The sequence below is a fragment of the Petaurus breviceps genome, unplaced genomic scaffold, assembly GCF_028583685.1.
Source record: "Petaurus breviceps papuanus isolate PSGF00001 unplaced genomic scaffold, PetGlider_PUasm1.0 118, whole genome shotgun sequence".
NCBI lineage: Eukaryota > Metazoa > Chordata > Mammalia > Diprotodontia > Petauridae > Petaurus > Petaurus breviceps.
In genome coordinates, this window is record NW_027185616.1 from 8,082,756 (window position 1) to 8,102,886 (window position 20,131).

At 44.2% G+C, this 20,131-nt stretch overlaps 1 protein-coding gene, 1 long non-coding RNA gene and 1 pseudogene across 2 annotated transcripts in view; 1 reads left to right on the forward strand and 2 right to left on the reverse strand.

The window, feature by feature from the left end:
- Positions 1-18: 18 nt before the first annotated feature.
- Positions 19-1,558, reverse strand: LOC138159469 (proteasome activator complex subunit 1-like; annotated as a pseudogene).
- Positions 1,078-5,763, forward strand: LOC138159479 (uncharacterized). The gene is made up of 4 exons (XR_011167903.1): positions 1,078-1,142; positions 2,522-2,858; positions 4,962-5,064; positions 5,411-5,763. It is a non-coding gene; the product is annotated as an uncharacterized lncRNA (long non-coding RNA).
- Positions 2,405-20,131, reverse strand: part of TEKT5 (tektin 5) — a 64,088-nt gene continuing 46,361 nt past the window's right edge. The window contains exons 6-7 of the mRNA XM_069085828.1: positions 6,722-6,876; positions 2,405-2,823 (exon numbers count right to left, since the gene is read on the reverse strand). Coding sequence (XP_068941929.1) covers positions 2,607-2,823; positions 6,722-6,876 — 372 coding nt within the window. The 3' untranslated portion in view covers positions 2,405-2,606. The remainder of the gene's footprint in view (positions 2,824-6,721; positions 6,877-20,131) is intronic.

Genomic DNA, 20,131 nt, shown 5'->3' on the forward strand with positions numbered 1-20,131 from the left:
CTTCCTTCCTTCCTTTCTTTCTTTTTCTTTCTTTCTTTTCTTTCTTCCTTTTTCTTTTTTCCTTCCTTCCTTTCTTTCTTTCTGACTAGAAAGCAGTTCTCAATGGAAGCTGGACTGTGGCAAGCCAGATAATCCTAATTAAGGGGTGATGAAGAAGAGAGGCAGGCTCCATTTTTCATCAGATCATTCCTTTTGCATTGCCCCGGGCTTCCTGATCTTCTCAGAGTTCTTCAGGATGATACCATATAATACAGCATAAATATTTCAGATCTCCATGACTATCAGTCTTGTCTCTCCATATTGTGCTTCATCCAATTCATGAACCAGTTGTTAGTAGTGGTCCCCATGTGCCTGCTTTGCAGCTTCAGCCACTGTATCACCCCTTTCAGAGGACTTTAAGATCTGGGTGTAGAAGCCATCCAGCTTAGCTCAGAGTGTAGTCATAAGCTCAAATACCGTCTCCTGGACAACTGCTCCAAAGTTGTTTCCATCCTCAATTTGGGGCACCTGTAGCTGCAGCAACATGGAAACCAGGTTGAGCTGTTCTTTGATCTCAGGCTTCAACTGTCCCAGAAGGGCACAGTCTTCTCATTGCAGCATATAGCCCCCCACAAGGAAAACTATATCTTCATCTTCCTCTGTAGAGGACCACAGGCCAGTGGGGCTCTGACCCTGATGCCTGAATAAGCCCTCTCAGCATAAGACGCTGCTAACCAGGCCCAGATTGGTTCCCCATCCCCCAGGAAGGCTCACAGGCATGGGCATCACATGCTCATGAGAAGTGTGTATGTGCTCCCGGCTTGGGAACAAGGATGTTCGCAGTGTTCTGAGGGGAAACTAGCATAATGTTGCAACGTGGTATTAATTAGAAGCCTTGGGACAACTCCATCCTGTTCTAGGGAGGTTTAGGGAGGTTTGGAACATCCTGCCCAGTACTTGTACCCTGATAACAAGGATAGAGTGCACGCCCATCACATATGAGGCGAATGGGAGCTAGGACAATGGTGTAATCCCAAAGGTAGGGGTTTATGATGACTATGCAGTTTCACACTATATATACGGGACTCGTAGCTGAATAAAGCTGACTCTGTTTTCCACCATCTTGGAGTCGACCCGTCTTGGTTATGATTGTCAGCCTCTGGGTAAGTGACTCTTTTGAAGTCTATCTTTTCACCTAACTTTTCCTTCTCAGATCTGCTGCTGGCTGGCAGGGCTCCTCTCTCCCACTATCTCAGACTCTGCCACAGAAGGGCAGGGGTCCCTGGGGGGGCTTGGCTTCCCACATTCCCTTTTTTTCTTTCCATCCTTATCATCCTTCTCTTGTTTCTGATTCTCTTCCTTCTCTTTTTCTTCAGCTAGATCAGGGACTGGGATGTCCAGGGGGGCCTTTAGAAGACCCAAATCAGCCTCATTCAGAGATGGCTCCTTCAAGAACTCATCCAGCTGAAATCTTCCCAGGGAAATAGGTTCCAAGTAGTATCTCTGCCTGAGCACATAACTCTTCCCTGAACAAATCTACCTTGACTTGGGCTTCGGGTCTGACACTGAGGGTGTTCATGGCAGGGGGCTTAAGGGGACAGACTAAGCAGTGAGACAGGAGCCAAGGGGAAGCAGAGATTTCTAAGGTGGGATAGACAGTATCTACCTGAGGTGACTGAATGAAATGGACAGGATGGTTTTTTAATCCGGTCTGTGGTTTTGTTTCATTTTCATTTTATTTTTCATTTATCTAGCTTATATTTTCTCTCTCTCCCACCTCCCTACTCGTTGGGGAAGGAGGAAAAAAAAACTTTGTAACAAATATGCATAATCAAACAAAACAAATCCCCTCGTTGACCTTGTCCTAAAATATATGTCCCACTCTGCATCTTGAGTCCATCCACCTTTGGGGTAGGGTGAGGGAGATTTACCTATTTCATTATTGGTCCTCTGTAATTGTAATTGGTTCTTAAGTCTTTCAAAGTCTTTCACAAGCTCAAAGACTTTCTCCAATAGCTGAAGTCTATACAGATTACCCTTTCTCTGTATCACCATAGTATTTAGAATTTATTTCCCCAAAGTGGCTCCAACTTAACCCTCCAACTTGATCCCCACACCCCCTCTTCCCTACTTGCACCTTCCACTCCAGGTCCAACTGGGCCCCTTACCACCACCGCCCCCCCACCCTATCATCCTTACCAAAAAAAAGGACTTGTACCTTTCAAAACTATGCCCCCCCAACATACATATAATCCCCTCTCTCCTTGCTCCCTCCTACCTCTAAACTGTTGTGATTTTATGAGTGAGGGAGGTCCCTTCTATCCCTGGGACTATGCAAAATCCTGCCAAAATCTTTGTGGGGACACTGCCCTCTCTCATGGCCTGCCAGGAAGTTGGCTCTTTAGAAAGGAATAAGCTCCAAAAATGTGGTTTTGGTATATTTATTTGACTTTATAAATATTTTTTTATAATGGGAAAAAAGGGAGTAAGTGAAGATTTTTCTTTTTTTCTGATTTTCAACTTTATGTCACATATCGAACAGGTGAAGCAAGAAGTGAATGGCTATGCAGGAGCAGTAAAGAAGGGAGAAGGAAGAGAAAGTCAGGAAGACAACTGGACTCATAGATTCAAGTATAGCCCACCAGGCGTGGGGTGCTGGGGAAGGTCTTTCGCATTATCATACATTTTTCTTTGTCGAGGAAGAGAGAGTTGGCCTTGACAGAAAGATCATGTTCCAACCGAGTCTTGGTGAGGACCAGAAGCTGCAGAGTGTCCTGTGCCTCACACAGGCGAAGCTTCAGAGTCTGCAAGGTGTCATCAATGGTTAATGCTTCATTCACCAGCCTATGGGAAGGAACAGGGGACAGGGGATGAGCCAGGTAGGGGATGGGTACTGGAAAGAACACTGGTTCAGGGGGCTTCTAGTCTTGCCTCTGGTGCCTGTGTAGCCTTGGATATCATTCAGCCTCCCTGCAACTTAATCACACTTCCCCACTTGTAAAATTGGAGGGCAGGGGTGAGGTGGGGGTAGAAGTATTGGTTAGAGTCTCTGAGAAGCCCCTCCATCTCTGAATCTATGCTCCTGTGAATATGATACTCTCCAATCCCCAGACAAAAGGAAAATAGAACATAGACTCTAGTTTGGGGGGATTTGAGTTTGACATCAAGGTGAATTTTACCCCTCCCCACCATGCATTTCTGTTGGAATGAGGTGACTGAGGCTGGGGACTCTCTGTCCTTGGAACTTACTAAATACATCATAAAGCTTCACCTGTTTGGAATAGTTTGGACAAAGCCTTGCTTGGACCCTCAAGGATGAGCAAGGGTTGGGAGGGACCTAAGATAAGGCATGGCATCATGAGTAAGGAGCTCAGAATAAGGAAGACCTGGGTCTTAGTACCTCCTCTAACGCGTCCTGGCTGAGTGACTTCAGACAAGGCATCTAACCTCTTAGTGCCCCAGCCTCACAGCTGTGCAGCAAGTGCCAATCTATCTTGGTAGAGGGGGTTTCCCTATCAGGAGTTTTCTTTTATACCAATGACATTACAGGACTGGTTCCCCCCCTAAAAAAGTGATAGAGCTAATGAAGATTTCTGAGTAATTTGGCTGAGGTGGGGTGAGAGGGAGGAAGAGAAGAAAGGAGAGGATCCTGTGGCATCCATTCAAAACAAAATGGTTAAATGCAGGGAGAAGAGCAAACCTGAGGGCCTGGACTAGAAACAGCATGGCCAATTCAGCTGATGGATAATCCTGACTCTTGACCTCACCTGCCTCAGCCTTAGTGTGTCCCATCAGGACACTGCCATGGCAAGTTCTCCCCCACCTCCATCCCATTTAGAAGTGTCCCATAGGAATCCCTATGTCTTGGGACAGAGCCCTTCAGGGATTCCTGAAGCAGGGACTTTGCTTCCTCCCCTCTCCCCTTCCCCAGCCCTTGCTTCCCTCTATCCCTTTGCTTCTGCCCCCCCCCCCCCATCCAGGGTGTTGTCAAGGTCTGTCGATTTCACCTTTGCAGCATCTTTCGAACACACTCCCTTCCTTCCTCTGACGCTGCCAGCATTCTAGCACCAACACCTCATGCCTGGTTATTGTAATAGACTGACTGCTGGTGAGTCTGCCTGCCTTAAATCTCTCCCCACTCCAATCCAATCTTCCTTGAGCCATTAAAGTGATTTTCCTAATACACAAGTAAACTCCTATTTCCTCCAGGAGCAAATACGAGATGCTTTGTTTGGCATTCAAAGCCCTTCATAACCTAGCCCCCTCCTACCTTGCCAGCCTTTCTGCACCTTACTCCCCAACATCTTCAATCCAGTGACAGTGGCCTCCTGACTGTTCCATGAACTAGACACCCTCAGCTCCCAGCATTCCCTCTGGCTGTCCCCTTCCCCCAGCCCCCATTCTGAAATGTTCTGCCTCCTCCTTTCCATCTGCTGACCTCCCTGGCTTCCTTGAAGTCCCAGTTAAATCCTACCTCCTACAGGAAGCCCTCCCCAGCCCCTCTTAATTCCATTGCCTCACTTCTGCTCATGATTTCCTATTCATCCTGTATATAGTTTGCTTTGCTTTGCTTTGTCTCTCTCATTAGATTGTAAGCTCTTTGAAGGCAAGGACTGTCTTTTGTTTCTTTTTGCATCCCCAGCACTTAGCACAGTGCCTGACACATAGCAATTACTTAATAAATGTTTATTGAATTGAATCGAGTTCTGCACACCCTGGTGTGAAATACCCTTGTAGGGAAAGCACTACAGGCACTTGCCAGGTCTCTGTCTGAAGCTTAAATGCCCTCTGCCCATTTCCTTTTGGCCCTACAACTGGCAAGTTTTAGAGATAGGAGAGCTCAGCCAACAGCAGAACTTCCTCTGGAACAAACAACAGATGAACTCTGATAAAATTTCTGTGAAAAAGCTTTCGGCTGGTATACCCCGGGAAATGTGTCCTAACTATCACTGTGACCTCCTCTTCTCCATTTTCCTACACAGTAGGCAGTGCCAGGAGGCAACACAGTGGCTTGCAGAAACTGGAAATGAGATCACAGGACAATGGAAGAAATCTCAGAGAGGGACGACCATTCTTCAGTCCTAGGTGGGTCTCATTAAGACAGATGCCCTGGGCACTTACCCTCAGGAGGCCCCATCCAGAACAGGTCATGGAAAGGAGGAGACCACTGAGGTCAAATCAGACACTAAAGGGCCCTGTGGAGCCCTCTCACTCAGGCTTTCCAGCTTTCCATGTGGGCAGGTACACACCACCACCCTAAATGTCAAGACTTTTCCATTTCCCAGTGTGATTAAACCTTTGGCAGGAAATAGCAGAAACACTGCTAAGGGTTATTTCTTCAGGCATCATTCCTATCAGGGCAGCACAGAGTATTTACTTTCAGAATCTCTCTATGCGGCCTCATTTATTTCTCTGACTCCCTCCCATACAGCCTCATTCCTGCCACTCTTGTTCCTGTGCAGAAATCTACAGGATGGGGGAAAGAAGTACCATGAGCCTGATCTCCTGGGATCTGTGAGCTTATGAGAAGTCCAGTGAGGAAGACACTCAGAGGGGAGGAGCCTACAATCTGCACAGGGAATTCCTAAGTCTAGTTCTAGAGTGAACCCAAGGGCCTGAACTCTTTGCCCAATTCTGACCCTGATTAGTAGTACTGTGGGACTTAGAGTCCAGATCATAGACATAGCTTTGGAGCAGGCCTTAGAGGATCCAACTCCCTCATTCTACAGATGAGGGATCAAGGTCCAGTGTGATTAGTTCATCAATAAACATTTATCAAGTGCCTACTAAGCGCCATTCACTGTGCTAAGCCCTAAGAATACAAAAAAAAAAAAGCGTAAGACGATCCCTGCCCTCAAATGTCTAATGAGACTATAACACACAACACACAAAAAGTAGGGAAATAATGACATGATGAAGTCTAGAGGTAGGCAGCTAAATGGGGAATGATGGCAGCCCTCCTTAAATGGAAGATCTGAGAGGAGCTCATTACTGCCCATCCTCCACCCTCTCCAGTGCCCCCAGGGGCAGGGGCTATCACATGGGCATTACATGGCATTCCTGGGATATCCCATGACTCCCAAAGCAGCATTCATTTGCCTGAAATGCTCTCCACATCTCTGGATCTCAATTTCTCCCATGTGCTCAAAGATGGTAACTGTACAGAGGTCATAGGAGCTTGATGAAATTCATGGAAGCCACAGCTGTGTTCATCCCCGTGTCAGAGCAGCATAATTCGCTCCATTAATGAGGGAAGAGAGAAGGATCTGGGAAGCCTGACTTCTAGCTTTCTTTGTCCCCAGTCTCCACTCCTGCCCTCAACCCCACCCTGTTCTCCCTGTCCTTCTTTTCAGGTTAGTAGCAGCTTTCTTTTAAAGTTCTTCCATCAATAAAAATAGTCTTTCTCTAGCAGAGAGGGGGGCACACCCATTGGTGAAATATTTGGATTATTTGAAGCACTCACAATTATAAACATTCACATTTTTGTGGGTCAGAAAATTGCCAGGAGAAATCAGAACTTCAGTGGATAGATACTCTGATCTCATCCTGAAGAATCTCTCCATGGAGTCCCCAGGGACTCACTGCCCTTGACAAGGGTTATTGACTGACTTTGGGTTCCCAGGAACTCTAGCAGTGCTTTCACCTTCCCAATGTTGGGTCATGCCCCTCTTCCCATATGTACGCTAGCATCTCCTCCTCCATAACATCAGTCCCCACAGCCCCTCCCTCCATTTCTACTCACTTGAAATGAGGGATATCCCGGCAGAGTTCCACATTAGGACGCCGGGTCCTATGTTCTAGCCTCGTCTGAGCCACCTTCAACGGACACTCCTTGGCCATGATGGCTCTCTCCAAAAGCATGATGGTGTTCTCGGTCTGGAAGATTTCCTGCAGTGTCTGGACAACCAGCAAAGCCTCATTAGACGCAGTGGTCTCCCCCCACCTTATCTCATTTCTCTCCTTTCACCTCTCCTTTGCCCCTAATCACAGAGTGAATAATAAATAAAAACCTCTAGGTCTTTTCCCACAATACATTATACAGTTAAATTTTTTTTTGTTTCTTCCACAATTAATTTGTAAAGTTTTTATTGATATTTTCCCCCTACTCGTAATTTCTGGATATGCCTATTTCCCCACTCCTACCCCTCTCTCTGGGGGCCATTTCCAGTTGTCCTGACAGTCTTGCCACCAGACCCCAATAACTCTGGAGGAAAAAGTGAGGCTGGTGAGTTTGCACAGCTCTGTGTCACTTAAATCCAGTTTATTTGCAAGTCAAGACATCACCCTCCTGATATCACTGGTCCTCTTCAAGAATGAATGACAAACAACATCCCTCTCTCCCCAAGTGTTCCTTCACTTGTAACAAAGGGAAACCATTAAGCAAAGCTAACTGATACATCACTTCTGTCTGACCATATATGCACCATTCCACACCCATAGACCTGCACCTTTCCAACCAAAGGAGGGTGATAAATTTCCTCTCTTCCTTCCTGGGGTTAAGATTTGTCATTATAATTATACAACCACTGAACTTCATTTTGTTTTTTCTTTGTTTCCATTATTGTAATCATTCCATAGTTATTTTTGAAACTTTTGACTTAATTTTCTCCCCTAGGAGTTACTCTAAACATTTGACTTGTGAGTCATTCTGCTATTTTGAAACATATGCTATTTTGATAGGAAGGTGATAATAGGATTATCTTCTGTGGCTGCACAGAAAAAGACATATGAGACCCTGTGAAAGACTCCATGGGGCAATTGCATTCCTCTGTGACGTTTATGCACTCAGCAGATCTCATTGAGATACATTAAAAATAAAACAAGACAAAAGACATGAAGGTTTTTTGTGAAGAGGTGAAAATTTTATACAAATGTGAAGTATTTAAGTAAGGTAAAGAAACAAAATATACTATTTATATCCACACTAGGAAATGCTTCATCCTACAAGTAAAACTCCTTAGCCTGTCCCAGTTCAGACCTGGAACCTCTAGGGTCCTGAGCTAGAACTCAGATTTTCCCTCCCTGGTTATAGATCTTGCCCATCTGAGGAGGACCTTTCTTGGTGAGGGCCATGCTGAGGAGCTGGGGTAGAAATTGGGAAGTTTCCTGGAAACAAACAGCCATTGCGGGAGTGTGGGAAAGAAACCAAAACATTTCTCCACATCATTCCAGGAGAGTGATGGACACTGAAATGATGGCTTCCATCCAGAAGTTGTGCTGTTGTCAGGGTTGAACTAGTCAGAAAGAAGCAAGAGCTGGCTTTATCAATTAGTAGGAGGGGCAAGGTGCTGAATCCCAGCCCCAAGGCCAGCATAGAAGTAAAAATTGTAGAATTTATCCTCAATGATCCCTCCCTTTCTCCCTTCCATCTTGCCTATGAACCCTTTCCAACAGACTGCCAAGAAAATCTTACGCTAGGAGCTGGTTGTATGAGGCCCGTACCGCTTCCTATGCCCATTAAAAATGCCCTATTCTAAGTTTCACTTACTTGTCCTACTCTGGTCTTGAGTTTCTCATCTATAAATTGAAGAGTTGGACTAGTTGGACTACCCTGTTGTCTGTGAACTTCAAAAAAAGTTATAATTATATTTCAATATAATTGCTTTCCTTCGTAACCCTATAGTTTTATACATTTAAAAACATTATTCTAAAAAGGGGTCCATAGGCTTCATCATACTACCAAAAGGGACCATGACACAAAAAGGTTAAGAGCCCCAAGACTAGAAAACCTTTATTGCCCCTTTCAGTTCTATATCCTATAAATGAAAGGGAACTGAACTCAGAGTCAGAGACTCTAAACCCCCCTCAGAAACTTACTAGCTGTGAGAGCTTGTTCAAATCATTGAAATATTCATCACCTCTGTTTCCTCATCTGTAAAATGTGGGTGTTAGACTCAGTGGCCTCTAAGCTTCCCTCTACTTCTAAGTCTATGAGATTATGATGCCACAAAAAGATCTAATAAATTCATTCATCAGAAAGCATCCTAAAAAATTTCCCCTCCCTTGGGGCACTTACATTTTAACAGTCCTAATATCTTATCTCAAATGAGTGAATCTTTAATAATGAAATTTCAGGCTGGTAGGGAAAATATTTTCTGGTAAGGGACCTTCCAGACTTCTCCAAATCATACCTGGATAGGCATATAGCTGGATATGGATTCAATTAAAATGAAAAATTAAATAAATAATTTAATAATAATAAATGAATAAAAATTTAAAACTTTACAAACATTTACTGAGTACCTAGTAGGTATAAGGCCATATAGCAGTCAGTGAAGGGGACAAACTCAAGGGACAGATGCAGAGATAAAATAAATAATAAGGCAGTGTCCCTGAACTCAAAGATCCTATAATTTAGTAGGGGAGAGAAACCATTACAAAAATAGCTACATTACCTGATAAGTGTTTAAGAGAGGTACAAAGTACTAGGAAAGATGTAAGGAAGTCCCTTCTGGCTAGTGGGACCATGGAAGGCTTCTTGAAGGAGGCAGCATATGATTAAATCCAAAAGGATTACAAATGTGGAGCTAGTCAGAACCTCATCCAATCCCACCTTTTCATTTTATGACTGTGGAAATGGAGACCAAGGGAGATTAGGTAATTTGCCCAGAGTCATACAGAAAGTCAATGACAGAATTAGAATGTGAACCCATGTCCTGACTGCAGAAGCAGTGCTTTCTCCACTGTACCATGATGAATAGACAGGTGGATTTCAACAGACAAATAAAGGCAAGGAGAGGTATTCCTCAATAATTGAATTAATTCAGATTATTCACTAGAAGGTCAAATACTGAAGAGGAAGGTTAAATATGATGGCCACATAATGCAAAGACAGGATTTACTGGAAAAGTTGTTGATGTTGAGAAAGAATGAAGGCAAAAGGAGAAGGGGATGGCAGAGGATGAGATAGATAGATAGTATCATGGAAACAAGGAACATGAATTTGGACAGACTTCAAGAGATAGTGGAGGATAGAAGGGCCTGGCATGCTATAGTCTGTGGGGTCACAAAGAATTGAACATGACTGAATGACAACAGCAACAGAAGCATTCCTCTCTATTGAATAAACTCTCACGGTCCCTATTGCTTCCAGAATCAAATATAAAATCTCTTTGGTTTTCAAAGCCCTTCAAAACCAGTATTTCCAGTCTTCTCATACTTTACTATTCTTCCAAGAACACTGTGAGCCAGAGACACTAGCCTTCTTGCTGTTCCTCAAACAAGCCACTCCATCTTCAAACTTTAGGCATTTTCATTGTGTCTCCCATAACTGGAAAACTCTCCCTCTTCATTCCCTCACCTCCTGGTGTCCCTGACTTCCTTCAAGTCCCAGCTAAAATTCAGCCTTCTACAGGAAGCTTTTCCCTGGCACATAGTAGGTTCTTAATGCTTATTGATGGCTGTCTGACTTCCCTTGGCAGAATGGGTAGATGAGAACAGCTCATTCCAACAGCCATGAAGGCTGCTAAAAGCAGGTGCTATGGAGTGCTTAGAGCTTGGATGGACGTTGAAGATGCCAAAGCCATCCACTGCATCCAGGGTCATTACCAGCTGTCCTGACTTTTGTCTTACCACTGGACTTCAATGATTCTGGAAGAGAGAGACTGATGACTGCCTCCCTTAAATACAATTCACTGGCAAGTCAAAGACATCACCCATGATGCCATTGATCCTTCTTGAAATGAAGGATGAATGAAGACTGACTGAATGCTTTTGTAGAATGACAGAATAGCATAGTTTGACTAGGGCAGTGGCTGATCATGAATAGACAAAGGAAATTTAGGAGAAGCAGCTTTCATCTTGGACATGTATAAGATTGAGATGCTGGCAGAACATCCAGGTACAAATGCTCAAGAGGAAAGTAGAAATATGGGCTTAAAAAGAATAGTTACTGACAATCTAGAACACAAAGGAAGGTGACAAAAGCAGAGGGGAAGTTCAAAACCATGTAATTTTTGGAAAATAAGGTTGTTCAGCCTAGAGAAGACTTAGACAAGACTTGGAAATATCTTCTAATATTATAAGAGCTATCATGTGGAAGGGTTGTTATGACCCTTCAGGAAACTGGGTGGTGTGGTGAATAAGAGTGCTGGACCTGGGATTGGGAAGATTTGAGTTCTAATGTGGCCTCAAACACTAGCTGTGTGATCCTGGATGAGTCACTTCACCTCTGTCTGCCTCAGTTTCCTCATCTGTTAAATGACAATAATAATAGCACCTACCTCCCAAGGTGGTTTGTGAAGATCAAATGAGATACTTGTAAACTGCTTTGAAAACATTAAAGTGCTACATAAATGCTAGTCATCATCATCATCATCATCATTACGACCCTAGAAGAAAGAATCAGAAGCAATGGGTGGAAACTACAGCAAATCAGTTTCCAATTCAATATGAAGGAAGAACATTCTAACAATGAGAACTGTTCCAATGATGGAACTGACTGTCTCGTGCAGTAGTATTTCCTAACACTGGAGATGTGGGCCATTTGTCAGGGATGATCTAGGTAGATCTATTGATCAAGAAGGATGAGCTCTGAGTCTGTTCCAATCCTAAGATTCTGTGATCATAGGACAGAGGTTAGGGCTGGAAAGAGTCTGGAGTTATCTACATAGAGGTGATAGATGAAGCCGCAGGAGTTGATCAGATTGCCAAGAGACTGTTTCAAGAGGAAAAACGACCTAGAGGGGAGCCTTAGAGGAATATCCACATATAAAGGGTGAGACAAAGAAGAAAGGATAGAGAAGGAGGGAAGAGAAGGAGCAGGATTACTCAGTGAAATGTGATTTTGGCCACTGCTTCTTGCCTGATGCATCAACAACACCCTCAGGCATATGAGTGCCTCTTTGATGGGGCCTCAGCTTCTTTCCATAGGAGAGTGGAGAACAATCCCTAATAGTTCAGTGTTGGCTGAAAAACAACACAAAATCACTGTCCCAGAATCTAGTGGGGGGAGGAGTGGTGGGGATGAGATTAAACAGACTTCTAATTCATCCCAACATCAGAGAAGGACGACAGTGAGTCGGGGGGTGGTGGGTGGACTGTTCTCCTTCCCCCACTCATCCATCCATCCCATGTCTGCCAGATCATTTCCAGCTAGACTGGAGGTATTTTGTTCCTGATGTGAGAATTTGGGAGGTGGGAGGCACTGGAGATGCTAGTTTGGGGCAATGACAATCAATCAACAAGCATTTCCCTCAAGGAGCTTACATTCTATTGGGAATTTGGGGAAGACAAACTATACAATGTTAGTACACACAAAAAAGATACAAGGAAAGATGGAGAGGGAGTAGACTAATAGCTGGAGGGATCAGAAAGGGCTTCGTGTAAAAGATGGGGTTGAGCTAAATTTTGAAAGAAATCAGGTATTCCGAGATGCACAGGTGAGGAAAGAGTGGATCACTAGCTTGGGGAATGGCTAGTATAGCCACAGAGATGGAATATGCAGTATACTGCGAGGAACATGAAGAAAACCAGTCTGGCCAGGGTGTAGAGTACAGAAAGGGGAGCAATACATAGGCTGGAAAGATATACCAAGTCCTGGTTTTGAAGGGCTTTAAAAAACCAAACACAGGAATTTTTATTTGATCCTAATGTCCATAGGGAGTCATTAGAGTTTATTGAGTAAGATTGTGGCATGGTCAAGAACTGAGCTTTAGGAAAATCACATTGGCACCTGTGCAGGGAATGGATCAGAATGGGGTGAGACTTAAGGCAGGAAAGTCAATTAGAAGACTATTACAAGGATATAAGAGAATTTAGGGTGATAGGAAGGACAAGATTTGACAACTTTTGTAAAGGAGAAGGAAGAGTCAAGGATAATGCCAAGGTTGTGAACCTGGATCACTTGGAAGGATGCTTTTACCCTTCATGGAAATACATGAGTTCATAAGAGGGGCAGGTTTTGAGGAAAAGATCATTTAACTTCTTGAACTGAGAAAGCAGAAGGAAACTGGTAATGAAGACACCTAAATCTCTCTCTATCCCCAACTTACCTTCTGAAGGGAAAGACCACTTTGGAGCATAAGGGATCAGAAATCTGGAGTACTCCAATAGAGGAAGAAACCTCTAATTAATTAAAGACCTTAGGACCCCTAGAGATTCAAGTCTTCTTCCAAGGTATAGATATGGCAAACAGGATTAGAGAGGCTTAGAGGGGGGATGTGATTTACCCAGAATCAATGGAAAGATCCAGGACTAGATAACCCAGGTCTTCGGATTCCAAGGCTAATAAAGTTTATTTTCAGAGACCCTCCCCAGACCATTTTGTAGCCCTCTTTTCCTTCAGGTCTTTTGCCCACTTCCCAGACTCCCTACCACTCCTACAACACTCACTCAGCCCTTCTTGGCAGTGCCTGTTCTCTGAAAAATTTAGTCCTGGATCCTAGCCATTACTTATTTTGTCAGATAGCCACCAAAGCTGGGGACCTAACCTTTGGTCATCTTTTATCACTTGTCCCTGACTGAACCTCAACTCAAAGCCCCTCTTGATCCTTCAGCCTCCTTGGCTTCCTGGGTTTGGTGATTCACTACAAGAGATTTCAAATTATTTGTCTTTTTCCCCTTCACCATAGTAACTTGATATTTGAGTCTGTCATATGTAAACCAATAAAATAAAATTAAAAATTTATTAAGCACTTACTGTATAATAAGGCATTAAGGAGACATAGACACACAAAAAAAGAGAGATAGCCTTTTCCCTCTGCAAGCTTACGTTCTCTCCTGGAATATGTTATGTACATAGGTAAATACAAGGCATTTTAAGGAGAGAGAAAGTGCTACCCAAAACTGGGAGCATTCGAGCAGGCTCTATGGAAAGATGGCGCCTGAGTTGTCTTGAAGGAAGAAGAAGAGTGTAGGACATGAAGATCTGCTCTTTCCTTCTCTCCTTACCCCTGTGTAATACATACTGCAGGTCACCACAGTGGGTTAGAAAACCTTCTGGTGGTCTAGTTCATTTACAGAGGAAAAGAAAATCTCAATTTAGAAACAAAACTCCAGAGTAAAATAATTACCTTGTGCAATCCTTTCAACAACCCTGGGACTTCGATGTTATTTTACAGTTAAGGAAACTGAGGAAGACTTGCCCAGTTAAGTGACGTACCCAAAGAAACACAGCTAGTAAGTGCCTGAAGCAATATTTGAATTCAGGTCTTTCTGACTCCACGTTGAGAACTTTATTAACTGCACCACCTAGTTGTCCTTAAATTGATCGATTAAGGGGCAGCTAGGTGACGCAGTAAATAGATCACTGACTGGCCCTGGAGTCAGGAGGACCTGAGTTTAAATTTGACCTCAGACACTTAACACAAAAACTAGCTGTGTGACCTTGGGCAAGTCACTTAACTCTAATTGCCCTCCCCAAAAAAGGCAAAAAAAAATCGATTAATTGGATTAAATAATTACATTTATGCAATATTTCTCCTGAGGCATCTGAAGAGAACAGATTTTTTAACTCAAAGGAAATGTGAGGTCCTGTGGCAAGTGTGTGGGATAGATTTTTTCTTTGGGATCAGAAATTGGGAGAAGTCTTCGGATTATAACTGACCATCAGGATGGTGGCTGGGCTCCTTTTACACTTGCACAAACAACACTGAACTCGTGCCACTTAGGACATAGGGTGCTGGTCAAAGATTTCTCAAGCAAGAATGCCCATGTCAAGGATGCTAGGTAGATTGGTAAACACTCAGTGGGCACACCCTCACATTCCCCAGGTTGTCTCACTAGAAACAACTCTAGATGAGGGGAGGGGGCATGAGGCTCAGTCAGAAAAAAGCACCCTCCGCTCCTCCCCAACAGGCTAATGTAGAAGAAATGGGCATCTCTCTGTATGTTGTTGTCCAACGTTTGTGCTGTCAATGGGAGAGCAAACCCTTGGCTGGGACACCAAAGTGTCCCCTACCTGGAAGAGAGAAAAGTGATATTGACATTGTTGGGAAAAGCATCCTTGGTGAAGGGCTGCCTTAAGACTAGATTTGCTTCACAGACATGGGCAGAGCCACCTGGGGAAACCCAGAGTTCCAATCCCAATAAGTGGGGTGAAGAGAGTGGCACAGCAGCTGGGCCCTGAGCACCTAAGGCTTCTTTTCTCTTTCCTCAATTCAATAATTTTACTAAAAATTACTTATTAAACACTTACAATATGCCAGGAACCATGCTATGTGCACAGAAATAAACAGAAAACATATACAGAGAAAATGCAAAGTAATTTGGGGGCAAGGGCTGTATGGGGGTAGAGTAAATTAGCAATGGGGGTGGTAACTGACCTCTTTTCTTCCTTTTTTTTTCTTTTTAAGCTTACTCAGCCTCAAGTTTTGATTATTCAAGTCCCCTCAGAGACTGAGGGATAGATAAGTTAGTGGTCTCATTGACTGGAGCTTTCCAGCATCTGGACTCCAGAATAAGGCAGACAAGATGCCCCATTGGAAAGTATAGAACTAAGGAAATGGATCTTCATTCATTAATTCATTTGTTTTTTTCATTAGAACCTGACCCATAGATAAGGCTTTAATATTTCAAAAACATGTTCATATAACTTTATGAACCTCATCCTTACAACAGTTATGAGATCTCGTAGCACTCTGTATGTTTCTTATATAATTATCATTTTCTTTCTTTCTTTCTTTCTTTTTTGGAGGGGGGAAGGCTGAGCAATTGGGGTTATGTGACTTGCTTAAGGCAGTAAGTGTTAAGTGTCCAAAGGCAGATTTGAACTCAGGTCCCCCTGACTCCAGGGCTGGTGCTCTATTCATTGTGCCACCTAGCCGCCCCATAATTACCGTTTTCCAACATAGATTATATTTGTCTGTCAGACTGCATGCTCAGCACAAGTGGCGCTTACAAAGTTAGGGAAAGAAACATAATCATCTCCATTTTACAGATGATGAAACTGAGCTCAGGGAATAAAATGACTCTCCTAGGTTTGTACAACTAGAAAGTGATGGAGCTGGCTGTAGACACAGGTCTCTTGGTCCCTCTTCTGGTTCTCCTTCCACTTTGCTATGGTGACTCCTACATTAAGATGCCCTCTTGACTTGGGTGGTTATCAGAATGACTCACTTTCCGATCTTGGAACACTAAACAAGTCAATCCCAAGGGGTGTTGCCATGGTACACATACCACTGATGCCCAGCTTCACTGCACCTTCTTGTACTTTCTCCCTCCCACCAACTCTTGCCAGCCTGTTTGTTCCCCTTGACCATGAATACTATGATTCAATCTCTGGAAGTGTGTGGAATGCTATTCCCAAGTGTTTGCCACACAGAGCCCCATGCAATGGCTGCCCACTGATAACAGGCAGGACTGGAAGGCCTGGGAGGAGGTGGCAACATTTGATCTCGACTTGAGGGAATAAGGAGTTAGTTCAACGAGCACAAAAATTCCAAGCTCCAGTCTGGCCAACCTTAAATTTTGATCTTTGCAAACAAACCCTTAGCAGAATAGCTCCCTCCAAGTCTTTTGGGTCTGGAAGGTTTGAGTCACAAGGGAAGGACGACTGTCACAGATTTCCAGGACAACTCGGCTCTCCAAGTGGATCTGAAAAGACATATCTCTTTTCCCTTGAGGTTTTGAGGGCAACAATAAAATTCTCATAGGGAATCCTCATGGGATTTAGAGCTGGGAGAGCACACAGAATCAGCGATTTAGAGCTGGAAGAGTTCTTAGAGGTCATGCTCAATGTTCTCATTTTACAGGTAAGGAAACTGAAATCAGACAGATGAACTGAAGTGTGAAAGGTCACATGGATTGCCATCATAGAGCCAGGACTCAGCCCAGGTCGTCTGGCTGCAAACTGAGTGCTTTTCTCATCATGTCAGACTAAGGTGATACTATATACCAGGCTCAGTGCTGGGTGATACAAAGATCAATGTGGCACAGAACCTGCCCTCATGGAGCTTACAATCAAACAGGGGAAAGGACACGTTTTAAATCCTGGCTCACATACTGATTAGCCTGTGTGACCCTGAGTGATGAGGACAATAATAGCAATAATAGCAGCTAGCATTTTATGTAGCATTTTACAAATATGGCTTCATTATGTTGCTGCAACCACCCTGGAAGGGAATTACTATTTATTATTCCTGCTGTACAGATGAGAAAGCCGAGGGCATAGCAAATCACTTATTCTGATGAAACTCAATTTCTTCATTTGTAAACTGAGGACTTGGAGTCAGGAGCCTCTGAGGCTCCTTCCAGCTACAACACAAGGGCAAGTGAAACAAGTCACCAAAAAAAAGTTGTTGAGTCGTTTCAGCTGTGACTGACTCTTTATGACCCCATCTGGGATTTTCCTGGAAAAGTTACTAGAGCGGTTTGCCATTTCCTTCTCCAGCTCATTTTACAGATGAAGAAACTGAGGCAAAAGGATTAGGTGACTTGCCCAGGGTCACATAGCTAGTCAGTGCCTGAGACCAGATTTGAACTCAGGTCTTCCCAACTCCAGGGCCAGATCTATCCACTGCACAGCCTAACTGGCCACAATACAAAGGGGAGGCAGAGAGACAAAGAGAGAGATAGAGATAGAGACAGAGAGAAACAGAAAGACAGAGAGATGAGAGAGAGACAGAGAGACGAGAGACAAAGACAGAGACAGAGAGACAAGAGACAGAGAAATGAGAGATGAAAGAGAGAGAGAGAGAGAGAGAGAGAGAGAGAGAGAGAGAGAGAGAGAGAGAGAGAGAGAGAGAGAGAGAGGAGAGAGAGAAGCAAAATGACATGAAAAATGTGAGTAGGGAGAGATCACCAGACATCAATTACTGGATTCCTATTTGGAGCTTACTTTATGGATCGCACTGTGCTGTGCACTAGGAAGCTTACCAAGAGACTGAGAAACTTACAATCTAATTGAGAATATAAGACAAAACTTCAAAGAGGTGACTGGAAATACGAGGCCATACCGGATAATGACCAAAAGGCACAGACAACGCCTAGGCGAGGAATTCAGAGCAGGGAGAACTCACCTTCCGGTGAGGAAGGTCAGGGACAACTTCGTACAGTAACAGCACGCCTTTATGTACCATCTTAAGGTTCACAAAGCCCTTTATGAATATCATCTCATTTGATCTTCACAACAACCCTGGGAGGTTTGTGTTATTGTTATCCACATTATAGGTGGGAGAAAACCGAAGCAGGAAGAGGTTTGGTGACTTGCCCAGGGTCCCACGGCTAGTGTCTGAGGGTGGATCTGAACTCAGGTCTCCCTGATTCCAGGGCTATTACCACCTAGCTTCGTGGAGAAGGAATACGTTGAGCTGACCATGAAAACCGGGTAGGATTTTAATAAATGAAGAGAGGGAAACGTTCTGTAGGCAAAGGAAAGAGGAATAACAGCACAGGAGCAGAAATGACAAAACATAAGGAATATTATGGGGATAATTAGTGTCCTCGTTTGTTTAGAGGAATAGGAAGAGATAAAATTGGAAAGACAGGTCATGGCTAGATTGTGGAAGACCTTTAACACCAAGCTAAGGATTTGGGGGCAGCGAGGTGGTGCAATGGAGAGCGCAATGGGCCTGGAGTCAGGAAGACTCATCTTCCTGAGTTCAAATCAGGCCTCCCTGAGACACATCCTAGCTGTGTGACCCTGGGCAAGTCACTTAACCCTGTTTGCCTCAGTTTCCTCATCTGTAAAATGAGCTGGAGAAGGAAATGAAAAACCACTCCAGTATCTTTCCCAAGAAAACCCCAAATAGGGTCATGAAGAGTCACAGAGGACTGAACAGCAACAACAAGGATTTGGGAGTTTGTGTTAGTCTATGAAAGACATCATACCGTGGTGGAAAGAAAATCGGATTGGGATAAAAGTAGAGATATCAACCATCTGCATATATCCCATAACACTCCCTAATGCACAGGAACCAGATTAAAATGTAACATGGAAATATCTAAATGAAAAAATAATGAAAATAAATAAAATACCATAAACAGGCTATAGTATCAACATACAGCTGCAGAGATCTCAAGTTTGACACCACTGGATTAAAAAACTCCAGTTTGCATTCTAGTCCTACTTACTATGTGTTTGTTCTCAGGTTGTTATTTCACCCCTTGGAGCCTCAGTTTCCTTTTCTGCAAAAATAATGATGACCTCTGGGGATCCTTCCAGCTCCAAATCTGTGACCCTGGGCAGATGACCTCTGGGGTCCCTTCCAGCTCCAAGTCTGTGACCCTGGGCAGATGATCTCTGGAGTCCCTTCCAGCTCCAAGTCTGTGACCCTGGGCAGATGACCTCTGGGGATCCTTCCAGCTCCAAGTCTGTGACCCTGGGCAGGTGACCGCTGGGGATCCTTCCAGCTCCAAGTCTGTGCCCCTGGGCAGATGATCTCTGGGGTTCCTTCCAGCTCCAAGTCTGTGACCCTGGGCAGATGACCTCTGGGGTCCCTTCCTAGACCTATGATCCTGACCATCTTCTCAGCCGTGGGGTGAGGGAAGAAGGACAACACCCCTTGAAAGAACTAGATTTGGTCAGGGCAGGGGGACACAAGTAAACAGTTCAAATTAGAAAAGGTGAAACTTCAGAAGGGAGGAGATATGCAGACCTATGGGGTCTTGTTACTGTGTTGGCCAAAAAGCCTTGAGTCAGGAGAAAGCTGTGGTTCCTCAAAGTGCTGAAATCCTTCGCCATTGCTCCAGCTCCTAAGTCAAAAGCCACCCCCTTCCCCTCCCCCTCCGAAGATGGCCACCCAGGGCAATGTTGTCTCTGCCTCAAAGCCAGCGCTGGCTGCTCTGGGCTGTGCATAGAGAGGTCTGAAAGGCTGTGGCTCCAGACAAGTGCACACATGCCTGGCATACATACAAGCAGGTTCAGAGCTGTGGTATTTGCCTTTATTTGTCATATGCCCTTTATACACACTCCTATGCCCTTATAGCATTACACACAGACTTCACAGCATTTGCCAATCTCCCCTTTAACACTAGGGCTGCCCTCCCTCTGAGAACACCCCCAATTTATCCTGTCTATATCTTGCTTGTCCATGACTGTTTGCATCTTGTCTCCCCCATTAGATTGGGAGTTCCTTGAGGACAGGGACCAGGTTTTTGGCCTTTGTATGCTTACCACACTTCATGGCACATAGTAATAGCTAATAGCTTAATGAATGCTTGTTGACTTCACACACACACACACACACACACACACACACACACACACACACAC